This window comes from Lepus europaeus, chromosome 3 (genome assembly GCF_033115175.1).
Source record: "Lepus europaeus isolate LE1 chromosome 3, mLepTim1.pri, whole genome shotgun sequence".
Taxonomy (NCBI): Eukaryota; Metazoa; Chordata; class Mammalia; order Lagomorpha; family Leporidae; genus Lepus; species Lepus europaeus.
In genome coordinates this window covers 165772577-165790165 of record NC_084829.1, presented here as the reverse complement: position 1 = coordinate 165790165, position 17589 = coordinate 165772577, and the positions used below count along the sequence as shown (strand labels likewise).

At 39.5% G+C, this 17589-nt stretch overlaps 1 protein-coding gene across 2 annotated transcripts in view; it reads left to right on the top strand.

Moving 5' to 3' along the window:
* PDE10A (phosphodiesterase 10A) overlaps positions 1–17589 on the top strand; it is a 381690-nt gene that overhangs the window by 305373 nt on the left and 58728 nt on the right. For both annotated transcript variants that reach the window (XM_062187022.1, XM_062187024.1), the window contains exons 13-16: positions 823–1009; positions 14311–14453; positions 15663–15746; positions 17063–17213. In XM_062187022.1, the coding sequence (XP_062043006.1) occupies positions 823–1009; positions 14311–14453; positions 15663–15746; positions 17063–17213 (565 nt within the window). The remainder of the gene's footprint in view (positions 1–822; positions 1010–14310; positions 14454–15662; positions 15747–17062; positions 17214–17589) is intronic.

The following is a 17589-nucleotide window of genomic DNA, read 5'->3' as shown; positions in this document are numbered from 1 at the left end:
GCACGCCAGCTGATACAGACATCCCCTAAAGAAGAGATGTGGCTGTGTTATGTGAAAACACAGTGGGCAGTAGTGTGCTCAGCCTGGCTTCACAGCTTTAACGGTGGAAACCCCACTTCAGTAGTTCAGAAAATTGCATCTCTTATAAACCTCGTCAGATTCAAAGGAACACGTCCTTTTGCCACATTGACTTATATTTGTGTGTACTTAGCAATACTGAATATGCCCTGAGGATAAGGTGGACTCTCCGCAAGACTGTCCTAGAAAACTCCACATGAAAGAATGGTTTTAGGAAAAGATTTTAATAGGTTTAAGAAAACACATTCTGGGATGACTATATTAATATCACGTAGCATGGAATTCATGGCAAATACCATAAAATGAGGAAAGAAGGGTGTGTTGTTATGTACACAGTATGATGCATTGAAGACAACATCTGTAGATCCATGTATAACACATGGTATGCAAAATACGGAAACCACACTTTGTTTTACTACCATTCCTGCTTTCAAAATAAGTTGTGTGTATCACTAATGTTTACGTATGAGGCAGACATGGAAAACCATGAAAAATTGTCAAGTCTGCATGTGCCCATTAAACTCTTGTCTGAACTTTCCTGTATATCTGAAATATTTTAAACAAAAAAAAGAGAGAGAGACACTTGTGGATGTTACCTTGCCCCTGACGTTAGAAGTTCACAGTGCCGTTAAAATCACTGTCACAGCAGCCGAGGTGAGGTCTGTGATTGAATACACCGTCAGTGTCTTCTGCCTGTTTTTCTGTTTTCTCTTTGCTTATTGTCGTTCTGTGACCTCCCCACAGAGAAGTGGACTTGTACACAGGCTACACCACTCGGAACATCCTGTGTATGCCCATCGTGAGCCGCGGGAGTGTGATAGGCGTGGTGCAGATGGTGAACAAAATCAGCGGCAGTGCCTTCTCAAAGACGGACGAGAACAACTTCAAGATGTTTGCTGTCTTCTGCGCTCTAGCCTTACACTGTGCTAACGTGAGTGCCCCTCTCTACGTACCTTCCTGACTACTCACATGGATTTAAAACCTTTGGCCCCTGTGAAGTCTCTTAAGGCGTATTTCTTTCCATTTATATTTCCTTTACAAACCAGGCACAGTGATACCTGGTTGTACATTTTTTTTGGAAATGCCTTGGAGGAAAATGTAACAGTATCCTAGTATTTTACATTTATTCTAAGATGTGAATTTGTTAAAAAAAGAATAATGAAGTTACCATGAAGGTAAAATGTTCAAGCATCAGGCTTCTTTGACACAGTCTGTACTGAAATGCGGAAGCAAAATGTTGCCTACACCCTGTGGTTTCTCATACGCACTGTGTCTGAGGTCACTACAGGAACTGGTCATGGTAGCCGCTGTTTTGACCCAGAGTGGGAAAATGTCATAGTGAGGGAAAGTGAGGCAGTGTGTGGAGCACTGATGGACGCGTCACGGCTGTTGACAGTCCTGCCTGGTCCACTGAAGAATCAAATCAGGCTCATTTTACATTGTGAAGTCCCATTTTAAAATGGTGGAACATATGATTTTTCTTTACATTGTTATATTTTACATGTGTTGTACATTTAATATTTTTAAACTCTGTAGAATCCTGAAGTTAGGGAAAATGTTCATCACCTTTGTATGAAGCCAGCACAATATAAATGGTGGTATAATGGGTTAAGCCACTGCCCTCATTGTCAGCAGCCACATGGGTGACAGTTCAAGTCCTGGCTACTACATTTCTGAGACAGTTCCCTGCTAATGTGCCTGGGAAAAGGAGAAGAAGGTGACCCTAGCGTTTGGGTCACTGCAGCCATTTGGGAGACCCAGAATAAGCTCCTGGTGGTCCCTGGCTTTGACCTGGCCCAGCCCCGGGTGTTGGAGTACATGTACATTTCTCATGCCAGTACCAGGCTGTTTTGATTATAACTGTCCTATATATTTCTTTAAATCTGGTATTGTGATGCTTCTGGCTTTCTTTTTGTTGTATAAGATTGCTTTAGCTATTCTGGATCTTTTGTGCTCCCATATGAATTATAGCATCATTTTTTCTAGATCTGAGAAGAATGTCATTGGTGTTTTGATTGGGATTGCATTGAATCTGTAAATTGCTTTCAGTAGTATGGACATTTTGATGATATTAATTCTTCTAATCCTCAAACATGGAAGATTTTTCCATTTTTTTTTAGTGTTCCTCTATTTCTTTCTTACATATTTTATAATTTTCATTGTGGAGATATTTTACCTCCTTGGTTAAATTTATCTCAAATTATTTCAGTTGTTTTTGCTGCTATGTGAATGGGGTTGATTTTGTAAGTTCTTACTCATGCAGACTACTGTTAATGTATAAGGATTGATTTTTGTGTGTTGGTTTTCTATCCTATGACTTTGTTGAGTTCTCTTATGAGTTCTAATAGTCTCTTGGTGGAGTATTTTAGTTCCCCTATATAAGGGTTGTGTCATCTGCAAACAAGGATAATTGGGCTTCCTGTTTTTCAATTTGTATCCCTTTGATTTTTTTCTTGCCTAATGAACTCTGGCTAAATTTTTCAGAGCTGTATTGAATAACAGTGGTGTGAGTGGGCATCTGGTTCCAGATCTTCATAGAAATGCTTCTCCTTTTCCCTCTTCAGCATGATGTCAGCTGTAGGTTTGCCATACATTGCCTTCATTGTATTGAGTTATGCTCTTTCTATATTTAGTTTTTTAAAGTGTTTATCATGAAAAGATATTGTATTTTATCAAATGCTTTCTCTTTATCTATAGAGACAATCATATGATTTTTATCCTTCATTTTTTTTTCTTTTTTTTTAAAGATTTATTTATTTATTTGAAAGGCAGAGTTAGAGAGACAGATCTTTCACCTACTGGTTCACTCCCCAAATGTCCACAATGGCCAGAGCTGGGCCAGTTGAAGCCAGGAGCCTGGAGCTTCTTCTCAATCTCCCATGTGGGTGCACAGGCCCAAGTATTTGGGCCATCTCCCACTGATTCCCCAGGCGTGTTAGCAGGGAGCTAGATCAGAAGTGGAGCAGCTGGGACTTGAACCATCACCCATATGGGATGCCGGCGGTGGTGGCTTTATCCGCTGTGCCATGGCTCCAGGCCTCCTTTCATTGGCTTGATGTGATGTATCACGTTTAATGATTGGCTTGTGTTGAACCATGCTGCATCCCTGTGTTAAGTCCCACTTGGTTCTGGGTGGGTCATCGTTGTGATGTGTCACTGGATTCAATTCACTAGTATTCTCTTGAGGATTTTGGCATGTAAGTTCATCATGGATATTGGTCTATAGTTCTCTCTTGTTGTTGTGTCTCTCTCTGGTTTTACAGTTAAGACCATAGCTGGCCTCAATCGTGAGTTGGAAGAGTTCCTTCTCTTTCAGTTGTTTTGAATAGTTTAAGAATTTGTGGGGCTAGTGTTATGGCATAGTGGGTTAAACTGCTGTCTGTGACACCTGCGTCCCATATGTGTGTGGTGTCCTGTCTACTCCAATTCCAGTCCAGCTCTCTGCTGTGGCCTGGGAAAAGCAGAGCAAGATGTCCCAAGTGTTTGGGACTCTGGCACCCACATGGGAGACATAGATGAAGTACCTGGTTCCTGTCTTTGGCCTTTCCCATCCCTGGCTGTTGCAGGCATCTAGGGGATTAAAGGGCAAATGGAAAATCAATCTATCTCTCTCTCTCTCTCTCTCACTCTCTCTCTCTCTCTCCCGCTCTCCCACTCTCCCGCTCTCCCACTCTCCCTTCTCTCTCTGTCACTCTGCCTTTGAAATAAATAAAATAAATCATTTTTAAATGAACTGGTATTATTTCTTCATTAAAAGTATGGTGGGAGCTTCTTTATAATACTGATTCAATATCAACATTGGTTACTGGTCTTTTCGGGTTTTCTATGTCTTCATGTTTCAATTTTGGTAAATTGTATGTGTCTAGAGATCTAGCCATTTTTTTTCTAGATTTTCCAATGTGTTGGTATATAGCTAATTGTAATAATATGTTAGGATTCTTTGTACCTCCGTGGTATCATCTGTGACATCTCCTTTTTCAGTTCTGATTTTAGTAATTTCAGTCTTTTTTTTAGTTAGTTGAGCTAATGGTTTATCAATTTTGATTTTTTTTTTCACAAAACTAGCTCTTCATTTCACCGACCTTTAGTTTTTGATTTTGATTTTGTTAATCTTCTCTATTTTTTATTATTTCTTTCCTTATTATGATTTTGAATTTGGTTTATTCTTGTTTTTCTAGATGCATCGCTAGATTATTTGATATCCTTCCACTTTTTGAATGTAGGGATTTATCACTATAAACTTTCCTCTCATCACTGCTTTTGCTGTATCCCATTAGTTTTGATATGATGTATTTTCATTTGTTTAAAGGAATTCTTTTTGCTTTCTTCTATGACCCACTGTTCATTGAGGAGGATGCTATTCAATTCCCATGTGTTTCTATATTTTCTTGATTTTGTTCATTGTTAATTTCTACCTTCATTACATTGTGGTTAGGAAAGATGCATGATATGATTTTAGTTTTTTTTAATTTCTTGAATCTTGTTTAATGCCCTAGTCTGTGGTCTGTCCTAGAGAATGTTACATGCACTATTGAAAAGAATGTGTATTTTTGAGCTGTGGGATTGAATGTTCTGTTTATATCTATTAAATCCATTTGATCTATAGTGTAGATAAGTCCTGTTGTTTGTTTCTTTTCTTAAAAAAATTATTTATTTGAAAGTCAGAGTTAGAGAGAAGGAAAGACAGAGAGAGAGACAGAGAGAGAGACAGAGAGAGAGACAGAGAGATCTTCCATCAGCTGGTTTACTCCCCAGATGGCCGTAATAGCTGATGCCGGGCCAGGCTGAAGCCAGGAGCCAGGTCTCCCACATGGGTGCAGGGGCCCAAGCATGTAGGCCATCTTCCACTGCTTTTCCCAGGCCATTAGCAGGGAGCTGGACCAGAAGTGGAGCAGCAGGGAAAAGAACTAGTGCCATATGGAATGCGCCAGGAATTGATTTTAACTCCTTTGTAAAAGATAAGTTGGTCGTAGATGCATGGATTGTTTCTGGAGTTTTCTGTTCTGTTCCATTGATCTACAAGTCTGTTTTTGTGGCAGTACCAGGCTGTTTTGATTATAACTACCCTGTAATATGTCTTGAAATCTGGTATCATGATGCCTCATCCTTTTTTTTTTTTTTTTTTTTTTTTGTATAAGATTGATTTAGCTATTTGGTGTCTGCTGCGGTTCCATATGAATTTCAGCATCATTTTTTTCTAGATCTGAGAAGAATGTCTTTGATATTTTGATTGGTATTGTATTGAATCTGTAAACTGCTTTTGGAAGTATGGACATTTTGATGATATTGGTTCTTCTAATCCATGAACATGTAACATTTTTCCCTTTTTTGCGTCTTCTTCTACTTATTTCTTTAATGTTTTATAATTTTCATCATAGAGATTTTTGACATCTTTGGTTAAATTTATTCCAAGGTATTTTTTTTTTTGTAGATATTGTGAATGGCATTGATCTTAGAAATTTGTCTTCTGCAATGACATTTTCTGTGTATACAAAGGTTATTGATTTGTTTGATAAGTTCCAGCAGTCTGTTACTGGAGTCTTTTGGATTCCCTATATATAGAATCTTGTCATCTGCCAATAGAGATTATTTGACTTCCTCCTTTCTTTTTTTTTAATTAAACTTTTATTTAATGAATATAAATTTCCAAAGTACAGCTTATGGGTTACAATGGCTTCCCCCTCCCAAAACTTCCCTCCCACCCACAACCCTCCCCTTTCCCGCTCCCTCTCCCCTTCCAATCACATCATGATTCATTTTCAATTCTCTTTATATACAAAAGATCAGTTTAGTATATATTAGGTAACGATTTCAACAGTTTGCCCCCATATAGCAACACAAAGTGAAAGAAAAATACTGTTGGAGTACTAGTTATAGCATTAAATAAGAGTGTACAGCACATTAAAGACAGAGATCCTACATAATATTTTTTTAAAAAATTAATTAATTTTCTATGCCATTTCCAATTTAACACCAGGTTTTTGTTTTTTTTTTTTCATTTCCAATTATCTTTATATACAGAAGATCGATTCAGTATATAATTAGTAAAGACCTCATCAGTTTGTACCCACGCAGAACCACAAAGTGTAAAAATACTGTTTCAGTACTAGTTATAGCATCACTGCACATTAGACAACACATTAAGGACAGTTCCCACATGGGATGTAAGTACACAGTGACTTCTGTTGCTGACTTAACAATTTGACACTCCTGTTCATGGCGTCAGTAATCTCCCTAGGCTCTAGTCATGAGTTGCCAGGGCTATGGAAGCCTTTAGAGTTCGCTGACTTTGATCTTATTCTGATAGGGTCATAGTCAAAGTGGAAGTTCTCTCCTCCCTTCAGAGAAAGGTACCTCCTTGTTTGATGGCCCCGTTCTTTCCACTGGGATCTCACTCCCAGAGATCTTTCATTTAGGTCTTCTTTTTTTCTTTTCCATGGTGTCTTGGCTTTCCATGCCTACAATACTCTCATGGGCTCTTCTGCCAGATCCGAATGCCTTAAGGGCTGCCTTAAGGACATGCACAATCAGACTTGCCCCAAATGATGGAGTTAGAAATGTGCCAGGGGATTCCAATACAATCCCATCAAGGTGGCATGTACCAATGCCATCTCACTAGTCCAAGTGATCAATTTCAGTTCACATTCGATGGCTCGGATAGGTCTAAGAATCAAAGGGATCACACAAACAAGACAAGTGTCTGTTAATACTAACTGATAGAATCAAAAAGGGAGAGAAAGATCCAACATGGGAAGTGGGATACACAGCAGACTCATAGAATGGCAGATGTCCTAAACAACACTCTGACTTCCTCCTTTCTAATTTGTATCCCTTTGATATCTTTTTCTTGCCTAATGACTCTGGCTAAATCTTCCAGGACTATACTGAATAGTAATGGTGAGAGTGGACCTCTTTTTCTGGATCCAGATCTTAGTGGGATTGCTTCCAACTTTTCCCTATTCAATAAAATGCTGGCTGTATGGCTTTCTCATAATTTTCCTTAATTGTGTTGAGGGATGTTTCTTCTATATCCAGTTTGCTTAAGGTTTCCATCATGAGAAGGTGTTGTATTTTATCAGATGCTTTCTCTGCATGTAAATTGTGATAATCATATGGTTTTTGTTCTTCAGTTTGTTAACTGATATTATAAATCATATTTACTGATTTGCAACTGTTAAACCCACTTAGTGGTGTGATCCCAATTGGTCTGGATTTCTGATATATTATATTTTATTGCCTACTGTTTTGTTGAGGATTTTTGCATCTGTGTTCATCAGGGAAATTGGTCAATTGGTCTCTTTCTCTGTTACACCTTTTTCAGGTTTAGGAATTAAGGTGATTCTGGCTTCATAGAAGGAGTTTGGAAGGATTCCCTCCCTTTCAGTTGTTTTGAATAGCTTGAGAGGGATTGAAATTAGTTCTTCTTTAAATGTCTAGTAGAATTCGGCAGTGAAGCCATCCAGTACTGGTTCAATTTCTGTCTTGGTTATTGATCTATTTAGACTTTCTGTGTCTTTATCGCTCAATTTTATTTGGTTGTTTGTGTTGATGAATCTGTCCATTTCTTCCATTTCTTCTAGATTTCCCAACTTTTTGGCATACAGCTCTTTGTAGTAATTCCTGGTGATTCTTTTTATTTCTGTGGTATCTGTTGTTACATTTCCTTTTTTATCTCTGATTTTATTTGAGTCTCTATCTCTTTCTCTCTCATTTAGTTGGGCCAGTGGTGTATCAATTTTGTTTATTTTTTCAAAAAAACAGCTTTTCGTTTCACTTTTGTATTTTTGTTTCAATTTGTTTATTCTCTAATTTTAATTATTTCTTTTCTCCAGGTAATTTAAGGTCTGGTTTGTTGTTGTTTTTCTAGGTTCTTGAGATGTATTGATAGCTCATTTATTTGGTGCCTTTCCAATCTCTGATATAGGCACCAATTGGTATAAAATTTCCTCAACATTGCTTTCGCTGTGTCCTGTAAGTTTTGATACATTGCACTATCTTCATTTGCTTCCAGAAATTTTTATTTCTCTTTTGATTTCCTCTGTGACCCACTGTTCACTCAGGAGCATGTTGTTCAGCTTCCACGTGTTTGCACGTGTTCTAGAGATCCCCAAGCTGTTGATTTCCAGCTTCATTCCATTGTGGTCCGAGAAGATGAATGGTATGATTTCAGCTTTTTTTCTTTTTAATTTGCTGAGACTTGCTTTATGGCCTAGCATGGGACTCATAGATTATTTACAGCTGCTTCTTCCCCCAAAAAAGATAAATATTCAAAATTTGTTAACCTTTTCTGATGCCAGATAGCAGTCAATATTTTGTTATTTAGAGATATTTTCAAAGAAACAACATTTAATTTGAACTTGCAATATGCAAGTCACTTTAGCACTACATGAGAAAATAATTGCTTTTCCAAAGATATTCATGCAATGAAGAGAGCATTTTGAAAGCAGATGTTTGTAAGCATTTTCAATGTCATATGACTTTTTGCTGAAATTTATGTGTCATATATACAAATTTACACTGCATCTATACCCTTAAAAAGACTGACAGCCAAACATTTTTGAGTTCTTCTACTTTTTTTTTGCTTTAATATTTGAGATTTATTTTAGTTTCTGTTCATTGACACAAAACTAATTGAGATGGCATTTACAAAAGCTCAGTTAAATATGTACCAAAAATAACCACAGTAAGCTTTAAAAAATAAAATTAACAGATTATAATTGTTACAAAAGGCTAAAACTATAAAACAATGCGAATAGTGACAGGCTACTAATCAGTAAACAAAAAAGAGGGGAAACCATTTCAATAATCAATCATTTCTTTAACACATAGTAGTCTTAGGAATCAGAGGAGCCAATACCAGAGAGTGGGATGCTGGCTTTGTTGGTGGCTTGGAATACTATCCAGCTCCGACCCAAACTTTCACAGAAAGTTGTATATTTGTATTTATTTGGGAAATCCACATATGACTGTGGACCGAGTTGAGAGTCCTTCTTGACTCTGGATGTGAAACTAAATGTTGCAAATAATCCAGCATTCCTAAGCAAGGCAGAGCTGAACTCAGCCTTTCTGACAAGGGTTTTCAGAAAGCAGCCTGGCAGAACCACCAGGCGCCACTCCTGCATCTCCAAATGGTTCAGAATGTGTGTGCAAATTGCTGTAGTTCTCATCACACACACAATACTATGTGTCAAGTGTCCATGTGAAAACAAAGGTAGGAGAATGAGATGAGCATTGCCATCTTGGGGATTTTAGAGGTACAGAATTCTACTCCCAAATCACGGGGTGGGGTAGGGGCTATGGACGGAGAATTATGGGTGTTTCTACCTTGTTGTCAAGTTTGTCCGAGTTTTTTTAGCTCTTCCAGATGGACTGGCCTTTGACTCAGAGGCCAAAATGGACTCTTTAAGTAATGCTTCTTAGTCAAGTTCCTCTATTAACATCCATGACAGAAGCATAGATTTCTCCTAAGAGAAATCACACTTCATTCAAAATCTTTGGTAGGAGAGGATGCCCCAGATGTCTGCACAGGAGTTGCTCTTGTGGCTCCCTGTGCTTCCTACACACCACCCCCAACCCAAACCCCTTGTTGAGATACCTCAGGTAGCTCACCCACATCCCCAGAGTCTAGGAAAACATGTGTAAATACTGTTTATCTTCAAAAAGTCTGTCATCCTGTTTTTCTTCATGTGAGATATCTCCTTCACTGCCATTTCTAAAGGCAAATTCCTCTGTACTCTTTCTGCCTAAGACATGGCATTGCTGAAAAGGTTAAGCTCCGTGATCTCCATGGCGATACTTGTATGTCCACTAGCTGTCAGCCCTCCTAGTTCCTGAAAAGAAGATTCCTTTCTGTTCTCTTCAAGAGCAAACCCCAGCATACGGAAGGTCATAGCAGCCAGTGGCCAGAAGGAGCTGTGTTAAGCCTTCATTCAAGTTACATCCAGATATCGAAAGAAAGCAAGTCCTCTGCAAAAAGTAAGAGAACTCCTAAGGATTGTCCCTGTGCTAGGCAGATGTGGAAGCAGTGTGAGAGCTGTCCCTTAAGAGCTTGGTTTTTGGGGGAGATCAGAGAAACCTGAGATACTAGTTGTCCTGTTCTGCTGAAGCTCTACGATGAGTTAGTGGCAATATCAGGAGCTGTATGAACAGAATGGAAAGACTCATGGGCTGGGGCATTTAGGAAAACACACAGGGAGGCTTGGGTTGCCACACCCCCCAGAACAGGTATACTTGGGAAAGGCAAGAGAAGGAGGAGAAGGGAGAAAACCCAACAAGAAATAAGCAGGAGAAGCTGGGACATGAAGGACACAGCAAGAAGAAAGGTACAGAGGCATAGCTGGGTGCCTGACAAGAGAGCTGTGGCTGGACAGGGAGCAGAGAAAGGGAGGAAGGCGTGGATCTGCAGGGCCCTGGACACCAAAGAGTCTGTAACTTGATTCTCTGTACAGACAGAATCTTCAAAGCAGGGCAAGTATTCTGGAAAGAACAATCTTTCTGAGATTGGTTTTCTTTCCAAAGTGATGGACAAGGATGGTGAAGAACAGATCCATTTCTGGGAGATAATCCGAGGGCCCTCTGATTAGTCAGACCTCAAGAAAGTGGAATCCTGTTCTGCATGGTCAGTCGTATCCAGTTATGTCAAGGAGAAGACTAAGCCTTTGCAATCTGTAATCTGGTCATCAGTAACATTTGGCAAAATGCAGCAGAAAGACAGGGGTCAGAGTGAGCTTGTAGAAGTCCCAGAGATAATGACCAGCAAGATGACAGAGGCAACACTTACTAGATAAGTTGAATGGTGGAATCAGCAACAGGAGAGATGAGATCAGGGAGAATGTGGGTGTGCATTGAGAAAAAAGTGCAGGTGGACATGAGCAGCCAATGCTAGAGGAGACGGGCAAAGGTAGGGAAGTGGGAAGCACAAGACGGGAACAAAGTTACCGTGGTCTTAGGGATGCTAGGGGAGCCTGACAGCAGATCCCTTGGGTCAGAGGAAAGTGTTGAGATGGGCACACAAGTGCAGAGAATGATGCTAAGAAGAATTAAGAATTCTTCCCTCATCTCCGTGAAGTATGCTGCCTGCCACGTGCAGTTTTAAGCGAGGTGAAAACCATGACAGTCGAGTTGGCCTCTCCTTCAGACTCACTTCTTCAGCTGCACAGAATTCATATTATCCTCACCTCCCACATACTTATCAGTCCCCGGAGATCAGCTCAGAAATAGCTCTCACCTGAGTCTGCAAGAAAGTGCAGGTGTTTCAAGCGTAGAACCTGATACACATGCACGCCCGGGAACCCAGCACAGTGAGGAAGAGCGTGTCCAGCACCTGCAGAAGTCCCTGTGGACTCCTGTGGGATCCCTCCCTTGTGACTGCCTGTCTTCAAGCAACCACACTGATCCTCTTGCCGTCACTGTAACTTACTTGGCTGTTACTTGTACAGAATTATTTTCATGTAAAGATAATCCAATCATCATTTTTTTGTCTGACTCCTTTCATTCAGCATAATTATATTGAGATTCATCACTCATGTTGTGTCTATAAATAGTTGGTTCTTTTTTATTACTGAAATGTTATTCCATTGTGTGGCTACAGCATAAATCATTTATGTACTTGTTGTTGGACATTTGAATGATTTCCAGCTTTGACTGCTACCGTGAAGCTGTGGTGGGCAGTTAGCTTGTGCGTAAGTCTGTGTGTGGGCAGACTGTCATCTACATTGGGTAAGCACCTGCATGGACGCTGCGGGTCTGATGGTGGGGATGTGCTCAAGTGTTTAAGAAACTGCCAAACTTCTCTCCAAGGTACTCTGCCCTTTTATATTCCCAAAATCATCCTCTCCGTTCTGGGGCCCTCACGTTTGCCCCCTTCACATCATCCTTGCTGAAGTGTCTTCTCTGATCTTTTGCCTCTGATTTGTGGTTAGCTGTATGATTGAGGTTTCTGGCACTTGTGTGTATACATCCTATATGCAAGTCCTTTATCAGACATATTTCAGTTGTGGATCCTAGTCTTTGGTTTATCTCTTCATTCTCTTAGTAGCTTATTTCTAAGAACAAAAGAAATTCATTTGAGATATTTTTTCTTTTTTAAAATCTTGCTGTCAGCATTGTGTTGAGTAAATATTTGCCCAACCTAAGGTCACAAAGTATTTCTCCTTTGTTTTCCTCTAGAAATATTATAGTTTTAGGTTTTATGTTAAGGTCTATGTCAATTGTGAGTAAATACTAGGATATGATACGAGGTCAGGAACGTTTATTGATTTATTCTTTTGTATTTGGATATTTAATTATCCTACCACAATTTGTTAAATAGATGATCCTTTTTCTACTATTTTGCCTTTATACCCTTGTCAAAAATCAAGCAACCTTATATGAGAGGTCTGTTTATACTCTGTGTTTTGCTCCTTTGATCTGTTTTGTCTCTTGATGTCAGAATGACACTATTTTACTCTGTAGTAAGTGTTAGATTCAAACAGAGTAATTCCTCTACCTTCATTCCTCATTTTCGAGTTGTTTTGGCTGTTCTAGCCCTTTGCATGCATTTCTGTATAAATTTTAGAATCTGTTTATCACTTCTATAGAAAAGCATACAATGATTCTGATTGGGTTGTCACATTGATAGGTAAGTTCCAAGGATGGTTCTGAAATGTCCAACTGTGATTGTAAACTTGTTTCTTTCTCTATTTTACTTGAAGTTCTCTGATTGTTTGCTGCTTATTTAAAATTTTCTTATTAGTTGCCTCATACTTATGATTGTTTAGTTTTCTAGATGATCCAATGACTGCTGTAATTTCAAATGACCTTGTTTATCTGTAATAATTGTTTTTGCTCTGAAATATACCTTGTCTGCTATTAAGAATCCCAGTACATAATTTCTATCCTTTTACTTTATTTGTGTCTTTATATTTAAAGTAGAATGCTTTCTTATTTTTAAAAATTTTATTTATGAGACTAGCATTACGGTGCCATAGGTTAACTTGAGATGCTGGCATCCCATATGAATACTGTTCAAGTCCCAGCTGCTCCCACTTCCAGTCCAGTTCCCTGCTAATGTGCCTGGGAAAGCAGTGTAAGACGGTCTGAGTTCTTGGCCCCTTTTAACTTATGTGGGAGACGTGGGTGGAGTTCCAGGCTCCTGGCTTCATCTCCTGCCCTGGCAGTTGTGCTCCTTTGAGAGTGAACCAGCAGGCAAAATCTCTGTCTCTCCCTTTCTCTCTGGGACTCTGCTTTTCAAACAAATAAGTAAAACTTTTTTAAAAAGTTTATTTTTCACAAGAGAGAGGGAGGGAGAAAGGGAAGGAGAGAGAGATAGAGAAGGATAGGAGGGGGGAGAGAGAGAGAGAGAGAGAGATGCATCTCCCACATCTTCCATCCATTCTGGTTCATTCCCCAGATATCCACATAGCCAAGCCTGTTTTTAAAGTTGCTTAATTCTGAAACACATATCGTTTTACCATGTTATCTCTGGGTGGTGATATTACTTTGTATTTCTCTTCTTTCCAGTGGTCTTCACACATTCCCAAAATTTTAATAAAAAGGCTAAAGTAAAAACATGTCATTTTATTATCAAAAAATAAAATAAGTGTGACTAATATTGAAGAATATAAGACTTAAGTGCTTCTATGTCTGCTAAAACAAACAAAAAACACTTTGAATAATCATTCTTCACCTGCATGTCCAAGTAAAGTTTCTTGGGAAGAATTCACCATTTCCTTCGCCACACAGCAAGTCTTGATTTAACTGTTTATTTTTTCTGTCTTTGAAGTACTGGAATTTGGGTTTTGCCAGGACCAGAGTAATGCTTTCAGATGTGTAACACAGATTGGTATATTTTAGTCAAATACACATTTGTATATTTCATCATCCTATTAAACTCAGCTATGTGTACAAGTGTACTTTTGCAAATAATTAAACCAGTGTGGCAGCTAAACCTGTTCTGGAGCCAGTGGAATAGGTCCGTGTTTACACTCGTGAATCAGTTAAAAGATGAAATTAACTGGAAAAGGGGTAACTTATAGGGGATAAAAAAGTACCCTGTAAGGCGAAATAACACTGAAAACACATGACGGTGGGTGTCTTGCTTCCTGTCTTCGAAGTCATGGATGTACATATCCTCTCTGTACTCACATATAGAAACCTTTGTTTCAGTTACAGCAGTTCTGAGCGTTAACGACAGAACCACGTCAGGCATTCTCTCAGCTTGTTTCCCGCTCACGGTCTCTCTCCCCTCGCCAGATGTACCACAGGATCCGTCACTCGGAGTGCATCTACCGGGTCACCATGGAGAAGCTGTCCTACCACAGCATCTGCACCGCAGAGGAGTGGCAAGGCCTCATGCGCTTCACCCTGCCCTCGCGGCTCTGCAAGGAGATTGAGCTGTGGGTATTGCGCCTTGTCCGCCTCTTTGGAACAGGTTTCTGATCTGGGTGGACTTGAAGTGAAGCAGGTTATAGGTGCACAGACACCGTGCCTGTGCTGTGTGTGTGGTTTCATGTGTTGCCATTTCCCTTCTGAAGTGATTACCTCAAAAGAACAAAATCTGAACTCCATTGTGAAATGAATTGACCTAAATGTGGGCATTTCTTATTAGTCCATTGCAGGTTCTACACTGTAAAATGTTAAATACTGAACAATGGCATTGCATATCAGATGTCTTTAAGTTCTCATTTCTATTTAGATTTAAACTTTGCAGTAAAATTGAAGACTATAGAAATTAGTGCAACTTTCACACCTTGTTTTCCAGTATTATGCTAGTATGTTTACGTCAGTACTGGTAGGACGTGTGATAATTTGTGTGTCCATTCTCAGCATACACAAACACATTTCACTACATAGGAAATCTTCAGAAGTGACCCAGAGCTGATAGATGCCTTAGAGTTCAAAGTATAGTGTCAGGAAACTTTGAAAAAATTGTGGAAATGGAATTAAAAGAAAAGTTTATTTTGGTGCAAAAAGATTGAAATGAATGCATGGGGGGGGGCTTCAAAAAGTTTATGGAAAATGTGCATTATGATAACACTCTATGGATTTAAAAATATTTTTCCAAAGAAATAAACTTACCTTTTAATTCCATTTCTAAACACGCTTTTGTAGAAGTACCCTCAAATATACTTCACTGTTTATAACAGTTGAGTGTTGGTAACTAAATTAGCACATGAAAAAATAGGTAAAAACTTTAGATGTTTATGAAGTTTTCATCTTGGTTTAATAGTAGGAGATGTAACCATTTCAACTCTAAAATAATTCATTGATGAGGCTTTTCCCATCTTATCTATGGGTTATATAATCCATGGGTAACATTCATAGTAACATTTTGTACATATTTATTGCAAAAATCCTGATTTAAATGTTATTTAACAAAAACTAATCGGTGGCTTATAAATCAGACCCAGTTCTACAGGGAACGAATGGAATTTCCTCCTGGAAGTCTTAGTACAGGAGAGATGGGACCAAGAAGACAGACCAGGGATGGCTGAGCTTCCTCTGTCTTTTTAGTGTCTTTATAAACAAAAGTTGAATGATTTTTCTTTACTCTGTATGTTTGTACTAAGTATATTTACTAGTAAACTACCCTTCTTTATTTTCAGGTTCCACTTTGACATTGGTCCTTTTGAAAACATGTGGCCTGGAATTTTTGTCTATATGATCCATCGGTCCTGTGGAACATCCTGGTAGGAATGAGCAAAACACTTCTGTCTTCACCTGTTGAGCAGTACAGCCTCCCCCCCTTGCACCTGGATGCCTCACCACTTCTTTGCTTCTAATTATCTTAAAATTTGGCATGTAAAATTTTTTTCTAATTATTTAATTAAAAAAGGACTCTGGTTGTTAGACAAAGCTTCGGCCTCCTCAGATCCCTCCCCGTGGAGACGCCTGGTTCTCTGGCAGAGTGCTTGGCTCCCAGTTAAACAAGCACACAGCAAAGAGGCTGTTGTAGAAACAGGTGTTCAGACTGCTTTGTGCTGGGAACCTGAGAGTGGCAGGGGCACCATGAAGAGAATTATACCCCGTAGAAAGTACCTTCAGAATACCGTGTGTGGCCATGGCCTTGGCTTTCCATTGCAGTATGTATCTGTTAGACTGGAGTAGGAGAAAGACGTCTCCTAATTCAAACCATGGTGCTTTCTCCGTGATCCTGGCACCATCTCACTGCAGATCTTCACCACCCACCGTGGCCTGCACTCACTGCCTTTCATGCCTTCTTGTTTGATCGGTTGCCTTAAAGGTACAAACTTAAAATTCAAGGAATGATTTTTCTGTGCATTTTTTTTACTCATTTAGGCATTCAGTACCTTTTAGGATATCTTAGTTTGTCTAGGAGTAAACTGTCCCTCTTGGATTCTGTGTGTTCTCTGTCACTGCTCTTGGATTCTGTGTGGCCTCTCTGACTTCTGTCTGTGACGTTGACATTAGAAGAGGATGCACACAGGATAAATCACTTCATCATTTCTTCAACACCAGCTAGGAAATTGACCAGTTGGCTCTTAACTGCTGTACCTTATACCATAGGACACTGAAAAGTTTCAATTTGGATTCACTTTGAAGGAATGATCACTTATGTAGAAAAGAATCATGGTAGAGATATTTGCAGTCTGTGAATCTAAATATGCTTTTTGGGCATACTAAATGCACACAGTACTCTTGGGCAGTGTGATACTGTGTTGCCCTTTGTGCATTTTCGAGTGTAGACAATGCTTGCACACCTTCATGAGGATTAATGATGGGTGACTGCGTGCTCATTCTGTTTTTACCTGGTACAGCAGTTAACCTATCAGAACAGAAACCGTAAAACAGTCTCTTCTTTCTGGATGGAGAACTAGAAGGAAAAACTAGCAGTGAGTTTCCGGTGCTCACGGATCCCGTCCTGTGATGATTTCTCCTGCGAGGCTGGCAGGGTACAGACAGGCGTGTACCTGACCTAGGGGGCGCTCGTGGCCTGCAGTGATCCTCTGCTGGCTTCAGTCACAGCAGTTTCTTTTCCACCCAGCTTTGAGCTTGAAAAGCTGTGCCGTTTTATCATGTCTGTGAAGAAGAACTACCGGCGCGTTCCTTACCACAACTGGAAGCACGCGGTGACCGTGGCGCACTGCATGTATGCCATACTGCAAAACAGCTACGGGCTGTTCACAGACCTGGAGGTGGGTGTGCACTCGCTTTTTTCCCCTCTTTCACATAATCTAAGAGGGTTTAGTACTCTATCTAGAGCACATTTTATGACATAGATTTGTGGTCTATTCTATCAGGATGAATTTGGGTCCATAATGAATAGAAGCATAATGTTTAGATTCCTGTACCCAAGCATTTAGCTTATCTTTTTTGTAAGAAATGTAGATAAGGAAACTTCAACTTCAGCAAAGCATTTCCTCAAGGAAATATAAAGTTTGTAGTTTTGTAGTCTTTCTTCCTGATTAAAGTTTTAAGTGCTCTGCAGAGATGTGAACAGAGTGCATTTTTCTTCTTGTCCAGTTAGTCCTGAATGACCCTACTGATTGGACAGCTGAGAGCACTAAATCA